The following is a 23,845-nucleotide window of genomic DNA, read 5'->3' as shown; positions in this document are numbered from 1 at the left end:
TACCTCTAGCAGCACCTCACCGGCCCCAGTAGATACTATTTTTATTTCCATCATTTAAATAAAAATAAAATGATACACCTAAAGGTTGAACAGTTTTCCCAGGGCCCATGTATTTGTCACAATACAACTCCAGAATTAATCCTTCTAAAAGGAATGCAGTATTATAACAATGCTTCTCAAAGTAAACTTGTAATGTTCAATATTAACCTTTTTAATACTTGATACATATATTAAATGAGCTCTCCTGCCTTCTAAGTGTCCAAAATTGTAAAATGGATGTGAGTAATAATATTATGGATTTTTGAAGAGATACAAATATGTAAGTACCATTTTTAATTTAGAGAAAAACCTATCACCGAAATTCGGTCATTAAATTTAGTTTCTTTTCAATATCCCCAAAGAAAAATAAAAACCTTCATTGTGATGATTGCTGTAATATCCAGCAAGTGGTAGTAATAGAACTTCTTTCATTAAACTCCCGTTGAAGCAATTGTCTCTTCCTTTAGGGATGTCACAGGATTTTCAATTAATAAGTTTGTTTCAAAATGAGCAAAGCTCTGCAGTTCTGTATTTTGCTGTGGCATTTATTAATCTTATTCATTATTAGGACACTCTACCTTTCCACTCAAGATGAACATCTAGACAAATTCAAAGCAAGTGGAAATTTCCCCCACAAGAAACAAAAGCTCATAAATCAGGCAGCAATGGGTTATCCTGGTATTTTAATGCATTTATAGTAATAACATCTTCTAAATGTAATTTTGAAATGCAATTTTCAGTTCCTTAAATTAGTTACTGTAAAGCATAGTTCCTGGCAGCACCAATGGATTGTTTTCAAATGATAATAACAATGACAGCTCTTTCCATAAGTAAAGTAATACAATTTACAATAAATTCCAACTAAATAAATTCATAAAATATTTATCTTGACCACCTCCATTGCCAAGTCAAAGAAATAAAAAAATAATGTGTCTAGAAACTATCAATGCACTGCTGTTTTGGCTAATTTCTGTAAGGCTAAGAAAGACAATACACTGTTAATATATACTTCATCTCTAGTTTTAAAAAAGTGTATTTAGGCTTCAAACATCTTTTTTTGATGACTCTTTTTGCTACATTTCTGAACACCCTTTTCTCTCAAATTCATAATATGAGTTAAGTCACAACATAGGTCAGCAACTTTTTATTATATAAAGAGCTCTAAAGTATCTATGTTATGGAGTCAGAATATGGGTAATATTCAAAATGTAAGCAGAAGCTTACATTTTTAGTTTTGAGAAGCTTTATGTGATTTATTATATTTGCTGAACATTAGTTTCCTGATGGGCTGTGCTAAAATGGATATTCAGAAGAGATTATCTGAGCACATGGAATTGGAGAGAGGTGGAAAAATGCCATTAGAGAAACTTGTTCTAGGGTCCAAAATTTCCATGCTGTACCCCTATGAATAACCAGTAAATGGGTAATTAGACTTACCTAAAGAGGCATGGGATAGTTAAACTATTATAAATAACTCATTAGAAGATGGTGACCACATATATTTCTCAGTAAAAAATGGATTTACATATATTCAATGCACTGATCCTATTAGAAGATGCTTGCAGATAACAAATTAATCCTTAAGTCCATCATTCTGCTATAGGGAGCTTTGTAATTAAGGTAATTACAAAATTTTTTATTTTTTATTATGTAGTCTTTTAAAGTGTGACTATTTTATTGAAAAACTGAGATAAGTGGATGGATTACTTAATGATCATGTGGCTACTTATATTCTCAGAAAATAACTAGTTTCAAATACAAATCAATAAGAAATAGTGTGCCTGTGTTTATACTAATAAGTATAATTTTCAAAAGAATGTAGCTGCTTGAGCTGTTGGAACTGTCATAAACAATTGACTGCTTTTCACAGGAGTTGAAAGAGAAGATGGACGAACTCCTACCCTTAATCCCTGTGTTGGAACAATACAAAACAGATGCTAAGCTGATCACCCAGTTCAAGGAGGAAATTCGCAATCTTTCTGCTGTCCTCACAGGGATCCAGGAAGAAATAGGTGCTTATGACTATGAAGAACTACATCAAAGGGTTCTTAGTTTGGAAACTAGGCTTCGTGACTGCATGAAAAAGCTAAGTAAGTAGAATTATTTCATTTGTCTATGTTGTGCTTTCAAGGAGTTTCAATGTAAACTACATTCTTACATCTTTCAAATAGTCCTAAGTACCTAACTATAAAGACACCAGTGCCTGCTTTCTCAATGTAAAATATTCCTTAATGATTCAAGCATGTCTGAGTACTCAGTATCATTTGATTAGGAGTTGCAGATCTTTCTACCAATTGGGAGCTAGAAATAGCAGTCTGGCAAATAGCCAATTCTATTGACTATGGAAATCTGTTTTATCATAGTCAGATGGCATGGGATGGTTAATAGTTCCTAGGTGAGTAAGGTAGTTTTTGGTAGTAGAGAATATAGGAGGCTAGGAAAAAGAAAATTACCAGAGGACTAAATGTGAAATAGCAACTATGAAAGTAAACAAAATAGGAGCTGGAGTAATAGCACGGTGGGTTGGGCATTTGCCTTACACGATGTTAACCCTGCATTAACCCAACTTTGATCCCTGGTATCTCATATGGTCCCCCAGCCTACCAGGAGTGATTTCTTAGCACAGAGCCAGGAGTAATCCTTTAGTGTTGCCAGATGTGGTTCCAAAACAACAACTAATAACAACAATAAATTATTAATTAATTAAAAGTAATTAACACCTTTAACTGTAATCTGAATGTAATCTGTAGCTATAATTTAAGGCAAAATAAAATGGTCATAATAAGGAGCAGTTGCATGTTAACATTAATTAATTATCATAGAAAATTTTCTTAAGAAAATATACTAGAATAGGGAAAAAACTTCTTTGAGTTTTTTGGGGGGAAAGTCATACACGGTGATGCCCATGGGTTACTACTGGCTATGCACTCAGAAATCGCTCCTGGCTTGGGGACCATCTGGGGCACCAAGAATCAAACCAAGATCCATCCTGGTTCAGCTGCGTACAAGGCAAAAGCAGTATCACTGTGCTATTGCTCCGACCCCCCCCCCAAAAAAAAGAAAAAAGAATAAAATTTGTATGAACAGAAAGAATTTTTTTTGGGGGGGGACCACACCCGGCAGCGTTCAGGGATTACTCCTGACTTTATGCTCAGAAATCGCCCCTGGCAGGCACAGGGGGACCATCTGGGATGCTGGGATTTGAACCACCTTCCTTCTGCATGAAAGGCAAACGCCTTACCTCCATGCCATCTCTCCAGCCCCAGAAAGAATTTTTTAAATTAATCTATACTTAGTATTTTTCAAAGATATTTAAAATGCGTTGTGTTTCAAACCACACGCAGTAGTGTTTGGGGTTTATTCCCGGCACTGAGTTCTGGGATCTTCTGGGAAGCTTCTGGTGAAGCTTAAACTACCTTATGACATATGTGCAAACAACCTACCTGCTCTACTATCATCACAGTCCCAACTTAAAATAAAATGTGTATGACTAAGTTTACAGGTGTGATTCAAACAATAAAAGAGAACAAAAGGGGCCGGCGTTGTGGCGCTAGAGGTAAGGTGTCTGCCTTGCCAGTGCTAGTCTAGGATGGACCGTGGTTCAATCCCCCAGCGTCCCATATGGTCCCCCAAGCCAGGAGCGACTTCTGAGCGCATAGCTAAGAGTAACCCCTGAGCGTCACTGGGTGTAGCCCAAAAAACAAAAAAATAACAAAAAGAGAGAGAGAGAGAGAGAGAGAACAAAAGTTCATAAAGTTTTCTTATATGTGGATATACATGGAAATATCATACTCAGTGAAATGAATAAGCAGGAGAACAGACATAGAAAGATCGCACCTATATATGGTAAAGAAAAAAATCTCAAATCAAAATGTAGTATGAGAATAATTACCAAATACAATGGAAATGCAGTTGAGATAGATAAGAATAATAGTTGCACATACTAATGTTTGAAGGGGGTAACGGAAAGGGGAGACAATAAGAGGAGTGGGAAGTGTCATGGGTGATGGTTGGAATTGGGGAAGAATAAATGGAAGGGTAACTGGAGAAACTGGAAATAAATTAGAAAAAGGAAATAAATAATAGTCAAGGAACATGTGTTGGAATATTGTATGACCAAAACTCATCTATCAACAGCTTTTTTACTCTGTATCAGTGATTTAATTAAAGAAAAGATAAGTTGGATTCAATAATCACAACCCCAGAATTTTCTAGTGAAGCCAACGAATTAACTGAAAGGTATAATACAAACAGCATTACTAAAAGCATGAATAATCCTCAACTTCTTATTTATCACTTAGAATTCAACATTTTCTCATATAAAATGGTCTCTTAGCATTCATATTCCAGTAGATTTCAAGACTTCACTCTCTTTTCTACCCATTAATAGTATTATCAAGAAGGGTTATTTTTTAATATATATCTTAAATTCTTCTGCACTGCTTAGAGTCACCTATGAGCTTTTTATGTTCGAGTATACAATCCTCAGCTTATGAGACTGTTTATAAATAATGGTTTATAACGTTGGTCTTTGTAGAATTTTCTTTTTCTTTGGAAGAAATTCATTTATTAATGATGGACCTACCCACTGTCCTTTTTAACTAGCATTCTCAACAAACTTAAGTCATAAGTTTGTCCAGCTATTTGGTTAATACAAAAATGACAATTAAAGCAGGGGAAGGTAATAGAATGTATCGAGCTAGTAAATACCCAGAATATTTTATTTTGGGGGGGCCACTTCCAGCATTGCTCAGCGATATAACTTAGGTCCACCCTATGCCAAGCAAGCATCTTACCCACTATACTATTGCTCCAGCCCTTTAATATTCTTAACTTAATGTATAGCTTGTTATAATTTTTTAAAGATTAACATAGGAAAACTCTTGAAATTTACTCAATTTTAGAAATTAATTTTTAATTTTAAGGTCTTCTCTCCCAGTTTACTTACTGAAAATAATTTATACAGCAGTTATTTATTTTTTATGCTCCACTCAACTCTTCTGTAACCACAAGTGTGTGTTTTACTTTTAAAAGATCCTCTATAATAATTTCCTCACACAAATTCTACAATAATTCATATGACATTATCTATACACATGCTAAATTTTTTTGGTTTGGGGGTCACACCCATTGATGCTCAGGGGTTACTCCTGGCTATGTGCTCAGAAATCGCTCCTGGCTTGGGGGACCATATGGTACTCCAGGGGATAGAAGTGCTGTTCATCCTAGACTAGCATGTGCAAGGCAGACATGCCTTTACACCCTGCTCCACCACTCCATCCCCAGACATACTAATTTTAATGATATGTGCCTGAAGCATATATGTTATAATGTTATTTAAACACATAGAAATCAATTGTAATTAAAGAAGATATTTGGAACACATGGGTTAATAAGTATGTAGTATATAAGTTAAAACAAGAAACTTATCTTCACCATCTTTGTTAAAATAATAATGACTCCAATTTGAAACAAGCAATCTGCCAATACAAATGACATATGTGATTATATTTTTTTTCAAAAAAAGATTCAAATGAAATTTTATATGACATTAGGTACATTGTTTATATCATAATGAATCAATACTATATATCATCCCTGGTATTTTGTTCAAATTATCTCTGAGAATTTCTATGAAAATAGCAAAACCACTAAAATTTAAGGCTACTAACAACTCTGTGACCAGGTCAGTCTTGCTGGCTCCCTGAACTCTAGATTGCTAAAATCTGAACTAGGATTGTTCACATGTAATTTAAGTGCCTTAACTCGATACTGTTTCTATGCTTGTTTCTGAAAATGTTTTTAACACTATACCTCATATATCTCATGTTTCCCAATATCCAAACATCAAACAAACCACATGTGCTCAAAAAGCAGAGACAGATCAGCATTATGACTATTAGCATAATATGGAGAAAAATAAATTTATCAGGGAATCACTTTCCTAAAGTGGTCTAAAAACCACTTACATGCTCAACTCTAGAGTAAAACATTGGATAATGATGGCCTCAGCAATATAATAACAAACAAGAGAGTTATTCCATCGGCTGCAGCTTCACATATCAAATAGTATCTAAACTCATACCAATTAGCCGGCAGTAAAAAATTATGCAGGGAAGAGAATAAAATTACAACAATGATTAATTCATTCCCACTGATTTTTCCAGTAGATTTGCTTTTAGTAGAAAATGTGAAAATGCACATCATGTTAGTCTTAAGATACTGAAAAACGGCAAACCTAGCCTCTTTACTTTAAAAAGCTGAATAGCTTCCAAATAGTAAACAGGGTACTGAAGGAATTACAAGTCGTTAAGGCCTTAGGGCCCCATTCAGCTTATTTATCCTAGAGAACTAGTTTTGGAGAAGGCAGACATAGAAGGAAAAAAGCTTCAGTAGTAACGCACCCTAGTGGTCTGAATGAGGTACAAATATAGACTTTTTCTTAGATGCTTCATTTTTCTCTATGAGAAACCAAATAGAGTCCCTGGAGCTTAATTAGATCACATCACATTCCTAGACATGTCAAATATAATTATATACAGGTAAAAACATGAAAAAAAGACAAGGTAATGCTTTCGCACACACCTCCTGAGATCGCCAATAGAGATTTAATGCAAATTAAAATCAGACCTTCCAGTTTTCCAGTTCTCTGCCCCCTATTCCCTCATACTAGGTTATTTGAGGGCAATGGTTTGGTGCCAACTAATGAAGTCCAAAATACATGTACAAGATACATAGGTGTTTCGTAGATACACTATGAACATTATTTTGAGGTTTCATATTTAGCAGCTTGGTAGCATGCAATACTTAAATAATGAAACTTGAGTCACTATTGATGTTTATGCCAAATTAGTTTCTAAACAAAAATCAAATAGTGTAGCCTTATTTACACATTCATTTTGACAAATTATTTTTACAAATCATTTTGACACTCCAGTGTGTGGTGGTATTTTTGCTAGTTACTTAGGACTACAAATATAACTATGTAAATGTTTTCTCTCTCCTTTTATAATACTATTAAGAAGCTTATATTTTTAGTAGGAAAGTACATAAATAAATAACAATAGTAACGTTGAGTGCCTGATGCTTGACAGGCATATTTGACTGTTTTTTACCTGTTTCTGCAGAATCTAAGCCAGCTATCAGTATTGTCAATTAATTGATTAGATGTGTGAACTTTTGAAACCAGTTTCCCAGAGAACATGTTGGAAGCGAAAACTTGAAAATCAAATTCTTTTGAGCTCAAAGACTCAGATTTCTTCACACATGTTATCTCTTATTGGATACAGACAATAACAGAGAAATATCTCAGCACTACAGCATGGTTCAATGCAATGAATATAACCAATATCTATCAAAATGGTGTAACAAGAAACAAGAGTCATTTTGAATTCCTCACTGAGATTTACATAAATGTCACATTTTTTTCTTGCCTCGCATAAATCTCTTAGATCAACTATTTCTCAGAACTCACTTGTACCACCTTAATCTATAGCATTTATTTTTTTATAATTAATATAATATAATACATGTAAGTCAAAGAATATTTCTGATTAAAACACAATTTTTTTAATCATAATGGCTTACATATCTTACACTGTAGTATTTTAGGTACATATTAACATTGAATCAGGGGAATACCCACCACCAAATATGTCCTCCCCATCCCAGTTCCCTTTCTGCAGCCCATATCCCCCACCATCACCCCTCTCCCCCTGGGCTGCTAGAGTAGGTGGTCCCCTCTGTCTAGCTTACTATTAGTGATCATATATCTGTTTGGTCCTGGTACCCTCCCTTGTTTTCCCCTCTATTTTAGAGGCGGAATTATATCGAGTTATGTGGTTTTGTTTGAAGGAAAGGAAAGCAATAGATTAGGGTACAAAATAAGAAAAAAGAAAAAAAAAAGAAGTCAAATATGCTGGAAATGGGCGGAGTCCTTCTAGAGGCTTTCAACCTCAGTTTGAGAGAGGATGTGAAAAAGGTAATTAAAACACCACAACAATACAGAAAGAAATATCAAATTAAATATCCAGTGAGCACTACAGCACCACTCAATAGTCTCGGTTCTGAAATCAAATCATGCTGGAGTGCAAAAAGAAAGAGTAAGATAAGATAAAATAAAATAAAATAATAATGGAGACATCAACTTCAACCTCTACACCAAAATAAAGACGTCAGAAAAAAATCAATCGATCGATAAATAAATATGTGGAAAATTATTGTTTTGTGCTTTTTTTCCCTTTTCTTCCCCCCCCCCCCCTGCATAGGCACAGTAACTATTGGGGATATTGTAGAGGGAATTCCCTTGGCCTAGGAGATACAGGGTTTCTCCACCCATGAAGTATACTGTCATGGGATTAACTATAGACTCCTTGCACGATCATTTACTCTCCCCTTGGTGCTTTCGTGGTGTATGGAAGACTTCTGCTTCTTCTTGGATGGTAACGTCAGACCTCTGTATCTAGAGATCTTGTGACACAGCATCTATTTTTATTATCTCTTGGCTATAGACCAACAGACCTCAATGTTCCCTCAGAACTCAACATATTTTATATGATGTACACATTTGCTTTCTTGGAAAAATATTAGTCTTCCTCCTTAGAAACTAGTTGTCCTTCTCTGAGAGGTCAGGGACCATCTGTATCTTGTTCAAAAATTATTTGCAGTTTTTCATAACACAACGTATATAGGAGGCAAAAGGTAGTGTTTTTATAGGCATTTAGAACATATGCTATTTTTAAAATTAGAAACTTTATGTTGTTTTCAAGAAGTAAATTAGCGGGGCCGGGCGGTGGCGCTGGAGGTAAGGTGCCTGCCTTGCCTGCGCTAGCCTAGGACGGACCGCGGTTCGATCCCCCGGTGTCCCATATGGTCCCCTAAGAAGCCAGGAGCAACTTCTGAGCGCATAGCCAGGAGTAACCCCTGAGCGTCACAGGGTGTGGCCCAAAAACCAAAAAAAAAAAAAGAAGTAAATTAGCATATGTTAAACACTATATATATAATTCAAAAAATCCAAAAAGTCACTTGATCAAAATACCAAAAAAAGTCACAGTAATTTTTATCATTTTTTTTCATCTTTTTTCTCCCACCTTCCTAGCAATGCAACATTATCTTTCCAGAACATTAATATTGACTTCACTTAGCATTTCAATCGAGGGGTTCTAGAAATGTCAGTTGGAGGCAGGAACTAATAGAAAAATTAAATGTTGTTCCTTGTATGAAAAGTAATGTTTTGACTTATAAATGTAACACTATGAAATTATTTTAGAAAACTCCATTAAATTAATTAAGATGGTCATCATATGAGTGCTTTTCCAAAGGGAGCCCCAATTGCCCTAAAGTTATAGATTGTAATAGAGAATTATAGTTGCTCCAGTGTCCAAGAACTTGAGGATTTTTCAGAAACCCCAAATTACTTCTTATTTTAGCACATTTTGATGTTACAGGTATCAAAATTATCATTCATTGTAAATTTTTATTTCCTAGAAATTCTCACATTACAACTAAATTTTAAGCTTTTTAAGAATATAAAACCTATACCATTGGTATAAGTATTGGTAACATTTAAATTTTTATTTTAGAAATATTCTACTCCATTCAATTTAAATAGTTAATAGCCTTTACCTTAATAAATGGTAGCAATACAAGTTTTAGCTCAGAAAATTTGAAGTAGTTAAAAAAATTACTTAAAAGTTAAAAAAATGTTATTTTTTGGAGACACATACTATTCTTCAAACTCATTTTAGTGCCTTATCTAGTACTTTTATTACAATATTATATTTTTTAATTAAAAATTATTCAGGTAGATCCAAAGCATTAGTACAGTACGTCGGGCACTTGCCTTTATACATGGCTGACTTGACTTCAATTTCAATCATTCCATATATATATTCCTTGAGAACCCTCATGAATGATTTTGAGTGCAAAGGTAGGAGTAATTCCTGAGCAGAGCTGGGTGTGGACTCCCCACAATTCAGGTACTTGATTTACAAAGTTATTTATAGGTGAGTTTCAAGTATAAAATTTTCAACATCTATCCTATTACCAGTGTCAACTTCTCTCCAGCATTTATCCTCCCATTTATCCTCAATCCTGTCTCATGGACTTGCACATTTTTTAATTTGGCTATTGTAGGTTGAATTCATGTTTTCAGTTTTGTTGATTCTGTGGTTAAAAAGTAGTTAAATAACATTTATTCACCATCAATGTGTCAATGGCATCTTCCTCTACCCCTGTTACCTTCTATCTGCCTCTTCTTTTACATCTTAATTCAGCTTTTTCTTATAAGCAGAAAGTCATTAGACTAGATATATATATAATCAAAGGTTAAATATTTATTATGAAGTATGTAAAACAATTTTAAGTAGATTTGCCAAGTAAAATATAAGCACATGTTGACTTCTCGAGTGTTCTTCAATAGCCTTAAGTAAAGATAAACATATTCACAACTTTACTTAACCTATCTATATGAATCTTAACTTAGAATCCAAACTCAAATGCTCAAGATCTAGAGTACAATTATATTTTATTGAAATAAGCACAGGGAAAGACAGATGGATTTTATACTTCATTGATCACAATTGATCTTCCAGCTGTATCCCATATAATATTTTTTCTGAGCAACTGGTTGATAAAAATGGATTGTAAAAAGTCACAAAAGGGTAACATTGACAAGTTAGCAAAAAACAAAATGCTCGCTTTCATAATTATTCAGTATATTTTCTGAATATACAGAGCCATGGACATGCAATACATAATAAAATGCTAACATTTTTACATATCTCACTGAAGGCAGACAGACATAGCAGGAGAAAATCAATGAAGCAAGACTCACAACTTCCTTCTTTGCCTTCCATTTTACAGAAACATTTGTCTTCCAGGCATTTGAGGAAATTATCTTTTCTGTCTGGTTTCCTTTGTCCTCATAGAAAGTGAGTGGAATGAGGAAGATAATGATTTGAACAAAAGATGGTTTGGGAAGTCTAAAAATAGAAATTACATCGTGGTTTATTTTTTACTTTATTTTTATAACTTTTGTACTCCATGAAATACCTGTGGTTACATAAGATAAAGATCCACAAAATCAAATGTTAAAAGCAGTCAAGTTTTTACAAGTGTCTTTTGCTTGGATCATTTTATTTATGCAATGTATTTTAGCTTAGGAATGCATAACTATTCATAAAAACATACTGGGAAAAAACAACATTAAAAGTCCTTTGTTTTACAACAAAAAACCCCACAAAAATAGTAAAATATAAAAAGAAATTAATGTTTTATAGATCCTGGGAAAAAATAATTTTCAACAAAGTACAAAAATTTAAAGCACTCCTTTCTTTAATTTTGTAATTATTTACTTTGGAATAGCTCAGAATGCCAATTTTGTTATAAACAAGCTTGAATACTGAGCAAGGAAACGTAATTTGGATTATAAAATTCTTGCTTTAATAAAAATTCCTTAAACAGTTGGGAAAAAAAGTCTTTTGTTTCTTAACAAGGGGAGATAATGATATAATGTACAAACTGATGGTACAAGTTTGTTAACCATAACACAAATACTCTTTTGCTTACCAACATAGAAAATATTTTTTATTCTGGAGCAGGAGAGGTGGCACACCTGTAGGGCATTTGCCTTGAAAGAGGCTGACCTAGGAATGACCACGGTTCAATTCCCAGCATCCCATATGGTCTGCCTGGAGTGATTTCTGAGTGCATAGCCAGGAGTAATTCCTGAGCGTCACCAGATGTGGCCCAAAACCAACCACACAAACAAAAATCTTTATTCCTATGTACTATATGTTTAGGATGAGAAATCCCCATCCCAAAAAGTAATTCAATATTTGATGACATTATTTAGAACCAGATCTGCTAACACACCAGCTTTGTAACTGGAGTAGAATATGCCAAACAAGAAACATTTCTTTTAAAATTCTCTAGGAAATTGTAGGTTTAAAACCAGAGGATAAGAGGATGTGAAAAATATAAAGGTACAGTTACTTCTGTATATATATATATATATATATATATATATATATATATATATATATATATATATATAGTATTACCATCTACTCACAGTTTCACTGATTTAATTATTCTTTCATGTAAGCAGTTATTTTTTTCCTCTCCACTACCTTATTCCTAAAGACAAATCAGTGCAACAACACAAATATCATATAACCATTTATTCCTCCACTACCACACCCCTGCTGCTGCTACCTTAAAATAATCTTCTATAATTGCTGCTTTGGCTTAAAGTACTTATCAAAAGCAATTCTGAGAGTTTCTTATCTCAATATTCTTTTAATTCTTGTGATAGACAGGGACTTCTTGCTGTCAAATTCCCTGGGCATTTCTGTGATTTCAGTAGTATCAGCTACAGGTCAACACTTCATCTGACCTAAAGTGTCTTCATTGGGGGCTGGAGCAACGGTGCAGTGGTAGGGCATTTGCCTTGCACGTGGCTGACCGTGGTTCTATCCCCCAGTTTCCCATATGGTCCCCCGAGCCAGGAGCGATTTCTCAGCGCATAGTCAGGAGTAACCCCTGAGCATCACTGGGTGTGGCCCAAAATTAAAAGAAAATTATCTTAATTTCATATTATCACTTGGCACTCTTTTTCTATGCTCTTTATTGCTTTTTGTTGGGCTCTTTTTGCTCTCTATTTAAACTTAGTTATCTTGAAAATAAGCGTATTTCTCTTAATAAACATATTACAATTTAAGGCTTTCATAAGAAAACTAATGAAAGTAAACACAAATTAAATAGTTAACATAGATTAAGCCAAAAAGTTGTTACTCAAAGACTTTAATACTGAGTCTAACATTGTGTTGGACCAAATTTTAATCTAAAGTGTTGACAGGAAGAGAAAGACTGGTCCTGCACATTTTGAGCTACTGGGCAGATGGGGGAGACTAGATTGTTGACAAACATGGAGAAAAATAATAAAAAGATCAATATGCAAATGAGACTTAAAGTACACAAAACCAATAGTCTATAGAAATTATTATATAAGATATATTTATTTAAGACTAGATCTCAAATAGCACTATCTGCATATATTAGGGAAAATAATCTTGCTTACAAAATTACATGGTTAAAGCTTGCAAAATCATTTGATTCACTAGATTATAGAAAAAAGTTTCTTTATACAGACAGGTCCATAACTACTAAGACAAATATGCAAAGATCTTCAGGAAAAATAATTAAGCATGTTCTTTCCAGGTACTCATTCATTTTATTTGAAAAATTCAACTAAAACATCAGTTTTAGTCAGAGAGGATTATTCATTTCAATGTATGACAGTTTATGAGTATCTTTTGCTGAAGGTGTTGCTGAAAATAAAATTTGAGTGATCTAGGAGAATGCTTATTGACAAGATATATCAAATATTACATAAATTTAGACAATTTCTATAATTCTATTCTACATTGCCATGCATTTATTGCACACAAGATTCATCCTTTTTTCCCTCAAATATAGATACCCATGATCTTAAATAACTTATTCACTTTTTTTGCCAGTTGTTTCAAAAAAAGAAAAGTAAAAAGAATTTTAAAAACTAAATGGAAAAGATAAGCATAAGTAACAGTATTTTAAGGTTCCGCAACATATGTTGTTATTTTTCCACATGTTCACCTCATTTCCTGGAACCTAGCATAGTTCTGTTATATAACAAGGTCTAAGTAAATGGCTGCTAAATAAAATATTGTATATTTAAATAATAACCATGTTCCTCTGTGACATATCACAGATAAAACTACTCATGGATTCAATAAGGACAATACTATTTTTAGTTTAGGTATTAAATGTATTTAACCCTCACTTTAAATTGTCTTGAGGTTGGAATGGTAGTTTAGCAAATAGTACCCTTCCTTATACATGCCAACACTTTAAGACCCACCAGAGTGATACCCGACACAAAGTGATGAATAAGTTCTGGGTGCCACAGGATGTGACCCCCCAAAATTAAATAAATGGATCACAGAAGCTAACCAATTCTTCAATGCTGACAGTTGTTGTGATTGCTGATTACATGATATTCATAGCATCATTTGTGTCCCTAAGTGTTGCAAGTCAGTCCCTGAAGAGGTTGACTGATGGAGGGATGGAGGATGAGGCCTTCCTCCTCCAGTTTGGACCACGCGTCTGTTCAGTCGACGGTTCTGAGGTGAATGCGGTGGGAAAAAAGCCAACAGGCAGTCAGGCTTCCGAAGAAAACAGCTCTTTATTCCATGAAGAGGCCGAAGAATAGGCCACAGGAAAAAGCCCCCTCGCCCCCCCCTGCCTTCCACAGACCCTTGCTTTTATGCCCCAGAATCAGGTACCACCCAATGGTGGGATTAGGTACCACCCAATGTTGGGAGCAGAATCAGGTACCACCCTAGGATGGGAGCAGAATGCCAGGTCACACCCTAGGGTAGGGCACAATCACCGATCAGGGTAGAGTCAGTAACATAATAATCCCATTAAAATGTTTACATACACAACACCCAAGATAATTTTATGCAAATTTAACTAATCCAATTCAATTTATAATTAAATTATTCTCTCTTTCAACTAATTGGAAAAGATCATTATACAAAAGTAACGAATAAGTAATTAAAATTTGCATACTCCTGTTGTGTATAAAAATATATTCATTCTTGCCTAACATTCAAATTTTCTATAAGGATGCCTTAACGGAAGAGTTAATATTATATATTGCCATATTCAAAATAATTTCTGTAATCTATATTTACTGGCAATCAGTATTTATGGTAATCTCTGCCAGATATTTTGCTTTTCAATATAAATTTAATTTGGAATCATATTTTCACTCTTTTGCCACTTGACTCTAAAAGGAAAAAATAAGAACTTTTAGAGAACTTGAACAAATATATATAAACAATGGTATTTAAAAGGTTATAACAACACATACTGTGCCAGAGGATTATTTAGCTGGTCAGTCAGGCTTAAAAACCTTTCTTAGAGGTCTTATTGTACACTTAGGCCATCTAAATTGTTTAGTCAAATTCTATTACTGTAAAATCTCTGTTTACTTACAATATTGAAATAAGTTAAGGTAACTGTAATTTCTGAAACGTGTTTCTACTTGGCCATTTTTATTTTGGGTACAATGATTTATGGGGGTGAACAGTCTTTCTATTATTCATATTCTGCCTATTGTTCACTTCTGCCTATTGTGCATATTGCAAAAATCATATGCAGTATGATTCCTTTGTTTTCACATCTTTTGTAAGTAATTTATTTATTTAAGCACCATGTTCGTAGTTGGGTTTCAGCCATTAAATTCACACACCCTTTCACCAGTGCAACTTTCCCACCACCATTGTCCCCTCATTTCCCTCCTCCCTCCATATTTCCCTCTCTTTCTACAAACTATCCTCAGGTAGTTTCCTATGGAAAGGGACCTCGTGAAAATCTTAAAAGTTTATTTCTCAGGAAATACATTTATTCAATATTCTTTTTTTTTTCTTCTTAAATATCAGAAGCATTTTTTATTCTCTCCAGAATCTAGTACTAATTTTAAGGAGTACAGGCATAGGGAAGATAGTTCTATGGGTAAGGTGCCTGCCTAATACATGTACAACTTTAGTTCAATTTTCATGAATTAAATCATATAAACACATAGGTAATACTACAAGCCCTTCCAGGAGTGATCCTTGAATGCAGAGCCATGAATATGCTGAGTACTGCTGTGTATAAGCCCCCCAAATACATCCTTTAAATGATAAGAAGTATAATAGCAGCTAAATTTTTCCTATTTGAATATGACAAGTTTATATTTTATCTTTTAAAGTTTCAATATCTTATTTTTAATTTTTTAATTTTACTATTCTATCTAGATTTTTATTTATTTATTTATTATTTGTTTTTATTTTTACTATTATGCTTCTAGATTTTTACACGAATTATTATTCCCTGTAAATTATCTTGATATTTTCTTTACTCTTAATCTTTCTTCTCATTTTACAAACTTGTTCTTTTAATATTGAAGCTTGTACTTGAATTTCATATGCATCTATACTTTTCTCATCATTTTCTATAGCCTTTTATTTTAATTTTGAATATAGCATTCACAACTGTAAAACCTACACAGTTTATAAAATGTAATTGTATTTTTAATTTCCAGTTATTCCATTTACAACTTTTATTTTAATAGTACATTGTCTGGGTATATAAAACATTCTAAAGATATTAGTTTCTTTTTGATATCTGAGGTTTTGTTCTCTACATTGACTTAGTCATACATATCAGAAGTTCAGTGCAAGGTAGCTTGGGCCTATAATGGTTCTCAGAGCCTTCAGAACTCTCCCTGGTGATGCTGTGGGGAGCTATGTATTCTTGAGGACTGAATAAAGAGAAATCACAAGCAAGATATGCACCTTAATATTTACACTACCTATCAGGTTCTACTTTTCACTGTTTTGGGCAATAAATACGCTGGAAACACTATATTTAGATAGTTTTGTCCTTGCATTACATATCTGATCAGCAAGGTGAATTGCAATACCAGAATGCAATAGTCTTTGTTCTGAAGAGCCATGGTCAACATTAGTTGCTCTAATGTTGGAGTCATTAAGAGTTTCAAGAATTTTTTAATCTATTTTCTTGGGCCCTGTTTTTAGTATGTTTTCCTTCAGGCTCTGTTTTTAAGGTCTATCCCTCTTCCAACATCTTATACTGTCATTTCTTAGTCCCTACTACTCTCTCCTTCAAATAGTGATTCTTTTCTTAGAACTTACATCTACTTAAATATTGACACATCTTATCTCATCCCACATATTTAATTATCACATTTCATCACCTTTTGCTTTCTAGAAATGTGTTAAAGTTTTTCTCTACTAATTATCTTTTGCTTTTACAGTTTCTCTTCCCTACAAGTTACATTTATTTATTATTATTTTAATAAGATTTGAAAAAGAAAGGAAAAAAGCATGCATTATTCTATTATCATAAGTCAGAATTACTTTTCACATTTTTCTTGTGTTATTTTTTTTTAGCAAGGAAGGGTATTACTCATGCTTAATAGAAATAAATATTTTTATTTATGAGTATCTTCCAGAAGATGACGTATTTTATTTTATTTTAAATCAAACTTTTAAGCTACATAAAATTTAAGAATTTAGGAATGTTTATATAGGTCATAATATAATTATATAGCCTTTACTTCTACTAAATTCACAGACTATACTAAACTAGATATATTTAAATTGCATTCATCTTCCTAATTCTGTTTTATGTCATTATTCAGATTTATATGTATTTATATCATGTTGAGTTTAACTATTCAAAATAAATTCAATAAGAATAATTATTTTTATTTTATATGGATTGGGCACAAAGATCCTATAAAAATATCCCCAGTTCATCAGGCTTAAAAATATGATCAAGGTGTCAAAGAGATTGTACAGTGGGTAGGGAACTTACCTTGCATGTTACAGACCTTCACACAAAAAGGAAAATGTACTTTTTTCAGATTCGAATTTTTTTTACAAATTAATAAATTTAAAAGTTAATGACTGATATATTGCATAAAATATAATGTATTATTTTAATTTTTCTAAATTCAGAATTTAGTGTTTATTCAGTTAAAAATAATACTTAACAATTATATATAAAGAAAAAATAAACAAAAGAGTTAATTTTGTGCTCTACTTGCTGTGGAGAGCTATTCTTTCTCTTCCACATACTTAGGAATGACCTAAAAATGAATGTGTTCTAAGAATATGGAGAATGCAGAATTTATGTTTTAGTTATCCTTTTTTCTGTGGGCATAGAGATTTTTCTAGTTAATATAAATTGTGCATTCTGGAGGTGTAGAAGTGAGGGACTAGAGAGTGATCTAGTTGCAATCTGGTGAAAAAGATCATCAGCAATTTGTTAAATTAGTATAATGATAATAAATTCTTTATTTACATATTTTTTCAATTTGCATATTTATCAATTATTCAATCATCTCCATGTTCATATCCATTCTTTATCGTCACAACATTAAAAATGCAACTATTTGTAATTAAAATTATAACTGTATACCTGGAACCTTTTATAAATGATCATTCACTCAGAATATATATTAGAAGTAGGAGACATAGTATATAGTCTGTAAGTATGGCCTTGCACATAGCCACGCCCATTTTAATCCCTGGCACCCATGTTTAGTCCCTTCAGTACCACCAGGAGTGATTCCCAAGTGGAAAGCTAGAAGCAAACTTTGAGCACAACTGGTTATGAATCCAAAACTAAAGAAATAAACAAAAAGGTCATATCAATATCATGATTTTTTTGTATTTTCTTTAGTCTTGAATGCAAGATGAAATAAATAGGTATATACATCCACCTCTTTATATTTTTCTCTATTTCAGCATGTGGCAAGTTGATGAAAATCACAGGCCCAATTACTGTCAAGACATCTGGAACCCGATTTGGGGCATGGATGACAGACCCGCTAGCATCTGAGAAAAATAACAGAGTATGTTGCTTCTATAAACAACGTTGCTTCAATTTCTGCTTAATTTACTTTTTGTTTTCTAAAGTATTCATTATATTCAGCAATATTAGTTGCAACTTGAAAAAAATTACATTTTATGCATGAATTTTCAATTTTGTATTTAGAGATACAATTTTGTATAAAGAGATATATGTCAAATTAATATCCAGAGAGCATATAATTGTTAATGTTTTGGGTTTTATTTTATAATTGAAAAGTGTTAACTAAAAGTTATTCAAATTCCTTTTATATTTCTAAAACCTTTATCTAAAACACTTTCAGCTTTTCCTAAAAACTACCTTAGCATAAAAAGAAAGCTAATAACTAAGATGCAAGATGGTAAAAAAAATTCCTGAAATCTTTAAGTTTTAAAAATAGAACTGAAACTTTTATATTTTCCTAAATTAACAATGTCTATGTTATATAAATCAACACACTAGAAAGTTATTGTAGCTCTGTTTATGCTCTATGACAGAGTTCTCCTCCTAGTACATTAAGATTATTTGTCTTATTGGGGAGACACTGAAACTACACTATATTAAATTTCTTATATTGGAATGATATCAGTAACTAAACTAGTAAAATGTTTTCAATAAAAATTACTCTTACCAAGAACTTATTAATGAGTTTTACCAGAATTATCCATGGCATCTTTAAGAAGAAAAAGGAGAAACTGTAAAATTAGACAACACATATTTGTTGTGTTGTCTAAAAAAATTCTAAATAAATTTGCTCATGGTAGTGTTTTCTGTTCTGACGTATATTTGGTAATATGCACAGAAATCTCAAAAAAGTAAAAAAAAAAGAGAGAGAGAGAGAGAAACAAAAAGGGAAATGAAATTCAAGGCAGTAAATTCCAGTTGCCTTTCTACGTAGACCATACCAGTGTTTTGGAAAAACCTACTGTACCATCATTATCACAGAATCACGTAAGAGCTTGGTTTTGGAAATGGTGATATTCTACAAATGCTGCTTCTCATAGTCTTTATTGTTGAATTTTTAGAAAATTTTCAGAATTAAATGATGCCACTTATGCTTTTCATTCTTCTCAGGTCTGGTACATGGACAGTTACACTAACAATAAAATCGTTCGCGAGTACAAATCAATGGCAGACTTCGTCAGTGGGGCAGAGTCAAGGACATACAACCTTCCTTTCAAGTGGGCAGGAACTAACCATGTGGTCTATAATGGCTCCCTCTATTTCAACAAGTATCAAAGTAACATCATCATCAAATACAGCTTTGATATGGGGCGAGTGCTTGCCCAACGGAGCCTGGAGTATGCTGGTTTTCACAATGTTTACCCTTATACCTGGGGTGGATTCTCTGACATTGACTTAATGGCTGATGAAATCGGACTATGGGCTGTGTATGCTACTAACCAGAATGCAGGCAATATTGTCATCAGTCAACTGAACCAAGATACCTTGGAGGTGATGAAGAGCTGGAGCACGGGCTATCCCAAAAGAAGTGCCGGGGAATCTTTCATGATCTGTGGGACACTGTATGTCACCAACTCCCACTTAACTGGAGCTAAGGTGTATTATTCCTACTCTACCAAAACCTCCACATATGAGTACACGGACATTCCCTTTCATAACCAATACTTCCACATATCTATGCTTGACTACAATGCAAGAGATAGAGCTCTGTATGCCTGGAACAATGGTCACCAGGTCCTTTTCAATGTTACACTTTTCCACATCATTAAGACCGAGGATGATACATAGGCCAATGTCACTTGTTTTTCATTGATATAGAGTCATTTGTGATCAATCGTTAAGACCCCATCTCTTCCTTATTATAAATTTTCATCATTTCTCCTTCGCATTGTTACTGTAAAACTTGGTGTTCTAGAAAACAACTGACTCTGTCTAAAGTAAACTGTTGGAAATTCATCTTAATTCCTAAACTTACAAGGTCAATCATGCCCTTGTCATGAAAAGCACTAAAGGAAGCTTACATGGTTAAAGTCATAGTTTTTGCAAATAATTCATTATCTGCCTTATATTAGAGTCAGAGACTAATGGTGGCTTAACTGCATGAATGTCTTTATTTTTAACTGTCATTTTTTTTACTGTCCTTTGCTCCACATCAGGAAATATTTTGGTAGGAATTAGGGAAAAAGAAGCACTTTCCCCCCATTCATTTCTAAAAAGATTAATTATTTCATTTATATGGGAAAATAATAATAGTTATTTTGCTGTTATACAGTTCTCTGATGCGGTGCTGTACAGTCATTTTTAAATCTCTTGCTAACATTTATTGACAATATGTATTTGTACCATTGTAACCACCATTGTGCAATTGTATCTCTTCACTTCTGTGAAAGTAATATATTTTTTAAAATATACTGAAATTTAATCTCAGTAATTATTATAGGTCAATTTTCAAGTATGATTAAGAATGAATTATTTTTGTTTACCCCTTACATAGTAGCAGAACTAAATATGTATTAAGATCCCTTGTATTGTATTAATTCAACCCAAAGATTATTGAATCACTGTCACTGAATGCTAAAACCACTACAAAAATGACACTACTCACTTCACTGAAAATAACCACAAAGATGCAGCTGAGTCTCAAAAATTGGATTAGAATTGACTCAAGTAAATTTGTACTTCAAAAATAATTATACAAATATTTTAACTTACACATGCTACTTGCAGTGATTAAATGCAAAAACACATAGGCATCTGGATTCTAAAAACAAAACCTTAAGCACACTAAAACAATCTTAAATGTAAGATTTCTATAATGTCATCTAGGTTTATGGTATGAGCTAGGACACATTATTGGCAAGACTTGTGCAAGAGAAATGATGGGAAGACATGGAGATTGCCCATTGGGTGTAAAATAACTAATTCAGAAAACAAGTTAGGAAAGCAACCCTGTCACCCTGATTCATTGTGTGTCTGAATAATTTAATCCAAGTAGAAAATTTTCAAAATATTTTATATTTTAACACCAAACACATGTAATCAACATATATTAAATATGTCACTAACTTTGGATGTAATTTTCATCTATTAAAAATACCTAAAGCAGTTTTACAGAAACTAGTATGATATGGTTTTATAACTAAAAAAACTTATTCTATATAAATAATATATATCAATTATTATAAATATTTAGTTTCACACATACAATATCATATTTTCTTCATAAATTATATTAAGATAAATCATTACATTCAAAACAGTATTAAAATAATTAGTAAATGTCACAAATAAAATGTAATTCTCAATATTCTCACTGTCAAAATTGTAAGTTGAAGTAGCCAAATCTTAAAATTGTTAGTGTGACAAAGATTTCTTTTTTGCCTACAAAGTAGCATGATTTAATGATCTTTTATTTTGCAATGTTGTCTTCTCTTTTAAAATGTTTATATAAGTTTCTGCTTTAGAAATTTAGAAAAGTAAGGATTTTCAAATCACTGTACACATACCACAAGATAATCATTTAATACTTTGTATATCAAGAGTTTATATGAAGAAAGTCAGTTTCAGAAGTGGATTGAATTTTTAAGGAGATGGCCTTTTGATGAATATTGGGGTCTTCATTACTTGTTTTTTTAATATGGAATATGGTATCGCATACATTTGAACCTGAATTATGACAGCATATTTGTGAATGTGCATCTTGTACAGCACTTCATTATTTCTATGTAAAATTTCATCACCATGTCCAATTTATAGCATATGTGCTGCTAGGGCAAGCACAAGTTTTATTACTGTCAGTAGAAGTGGGGGTCACATGAGTTTAAAAATGTGATTTTCATTAAACATTTACAATTTAAAAGCATTTTTCTTAGTAAAATATTATCAGTTTTGTGCCTGAAATAAATAATAACTTACTCTAATTAGTGTTTATTTTTCATCTTAAACAAATAAATTTTATGAAGAACATAATCTTTTTGGTTCGGGGAATGGGACACATCCAGTAAGTGACAATCATGTCTATGCTCAACAATTAGTTCTGGCAGTTCTCAGGTGAATGTCTACAGTGCCAATTGGTCTTGTGCAGAGCTAGTTCTCTACATGTTATACTATTTATGTGGCTCTTAGTAATGATAATTTTAAAATCATATGCTTAATAAAACCATGAAAATTTAAGCTCAGTATCTGTGTTGGAGAGACAAATAGTATAAAGGTTAAAGTGCTTGCATTTAAAGTCTTATGGCAGAACTTGGATCAATCCCTGTACTGCACCTGGTCCCCCATGTACCACTAAACATGATCCCTTAGCATCTATCCAAGGGTGAGCCCCGAGTATCTTGAATGTGGCCCAAACTCCCCAAATCAAAATATCAAAGGTTCTCTGTAACTAATATTTTTGAATTAACTATTAACACATTTCTGTGTCATTCAAGAATACTATGATCAATGAGTGATCATGTTTCTGTGCCATTTGTGTATATGGCATTAAAATATTTATATAATGCTTAATTTTTGAACTTAGAAAATGATATCATTTTTAGTGCATCACTTATAAAAGAGATAAAAGTGAAAATGATGAGGATGCCTATTCATAACATGCAATTAAAGTTGTCATAAATTTCTGTTTCTTTTTTTGGCCACACCTAATGAAGCTCAGGGGTTACTCCTGGCTAAACAAACTCAGAAATCGTTCCTGGCTTGGGGGACCATATGATGGGATGCTGGGGATCGAACCAAGGTCCATCCTGGATTGGCTGAGTGCAAGACAAATGCCCTACTACTGTGCTATCGTTCTATCATTCTGGCCCTGATAAATTCATGTTTCTTATTACCATATTCATCGGTCCCATTAACCTTTATACTCAGTAGTACTCTCTGAAGAATAAAAAACATTACCTTCAGAAAAAATGTTTATTTCTTCTTATTGTTTTCTAATATTTTCTTATTAATTTTTATTTATATATAATTTTGACTTACATTTATATCTAAAGGTCACTAAGCTTAAGGGATAGTGAGTTTATACAGTGGATAGAGAACTTGCTTTGCACTTGGCTAACTCAGATTAGATTTTGGGCAACCACATAAGGTCCTAAAAACACCAGAAGCAAAGAGCCAGCAGTAAGATCTGAACACAGCCAAGTGTATGCACCCAAAACAGACAAACAGGTTAGTAACCAAACAAACAAATGAACACAAACTTTACAAGCAAAATATTTTGAAAAATTTCTACTGTAACACAAAACAGTATTTCATATTCAATCTGAAAATATCCCCTTATTTTTCTATATTGGTTATATTTACATACGATTTCTTTTAGAGTTATTTTCCTTAAAGGTTTAAAAAAAACAGTGCTCTCCTTGGCACTCAGGACTTCTGC

The 23,845-nt window shown here is 32.9% G+C and overlaps 1 protein-coding gene across 3 annotated transcripts in view; it reads left to right on the top strand.

Moving 5' to 3' along the window:
• Nucleotides 1-20,817, top strand: part of OLFM3 (olfactomedin 3) — a 200,233-nt gene extending 179,416 nt beyond the window's left edge. For all 3 annotated transcript variants that reach the window (XM_049765746.1, XM_049765747.1, XM_049765745.1), the window contains 3 exons: nucleotides 1,910-2,129; nucleotides 18,405-18,511; nucleotides 19,582-20,817. In XM_049765746.1, coding sequence (XP_049621703.1) covers nucleotides 1,910-2,129; nucleotides 18,405-18,511; nucleotides 19,582-20,259 — 1,005 coding nt within the window. In that variant the 3' untranslated portion in view covers nucleotides 20,260-20,817. The remainder of the gene's footprint in view (nucleotides 1-1,909; nucleotides 2,130-18,404; nucleotides 18,512-19,581) is intronic.
• The last annotated feature ends 3,028 nt before the right edge of the window (nucleotides 20,818-23,845 follow it).

This window comes from Suncus etruscus, chromosome 19, assembly GCF_024139225.1.
Source record: "Suncus etruscus isolate mSunEtr1 chromosome 19, mSunEtr1.pri.cur, whole genome shotgun sequence".
Lineage (NCBI taxonomy): Eukaryota > Metazoa > Chordata > Mammalia > Eulipotyphla > Soricidae > Suncus > Suncus etruscus.
This window is presented reverse-complemented; position numbering and strand designations above follow the sequence as displayed.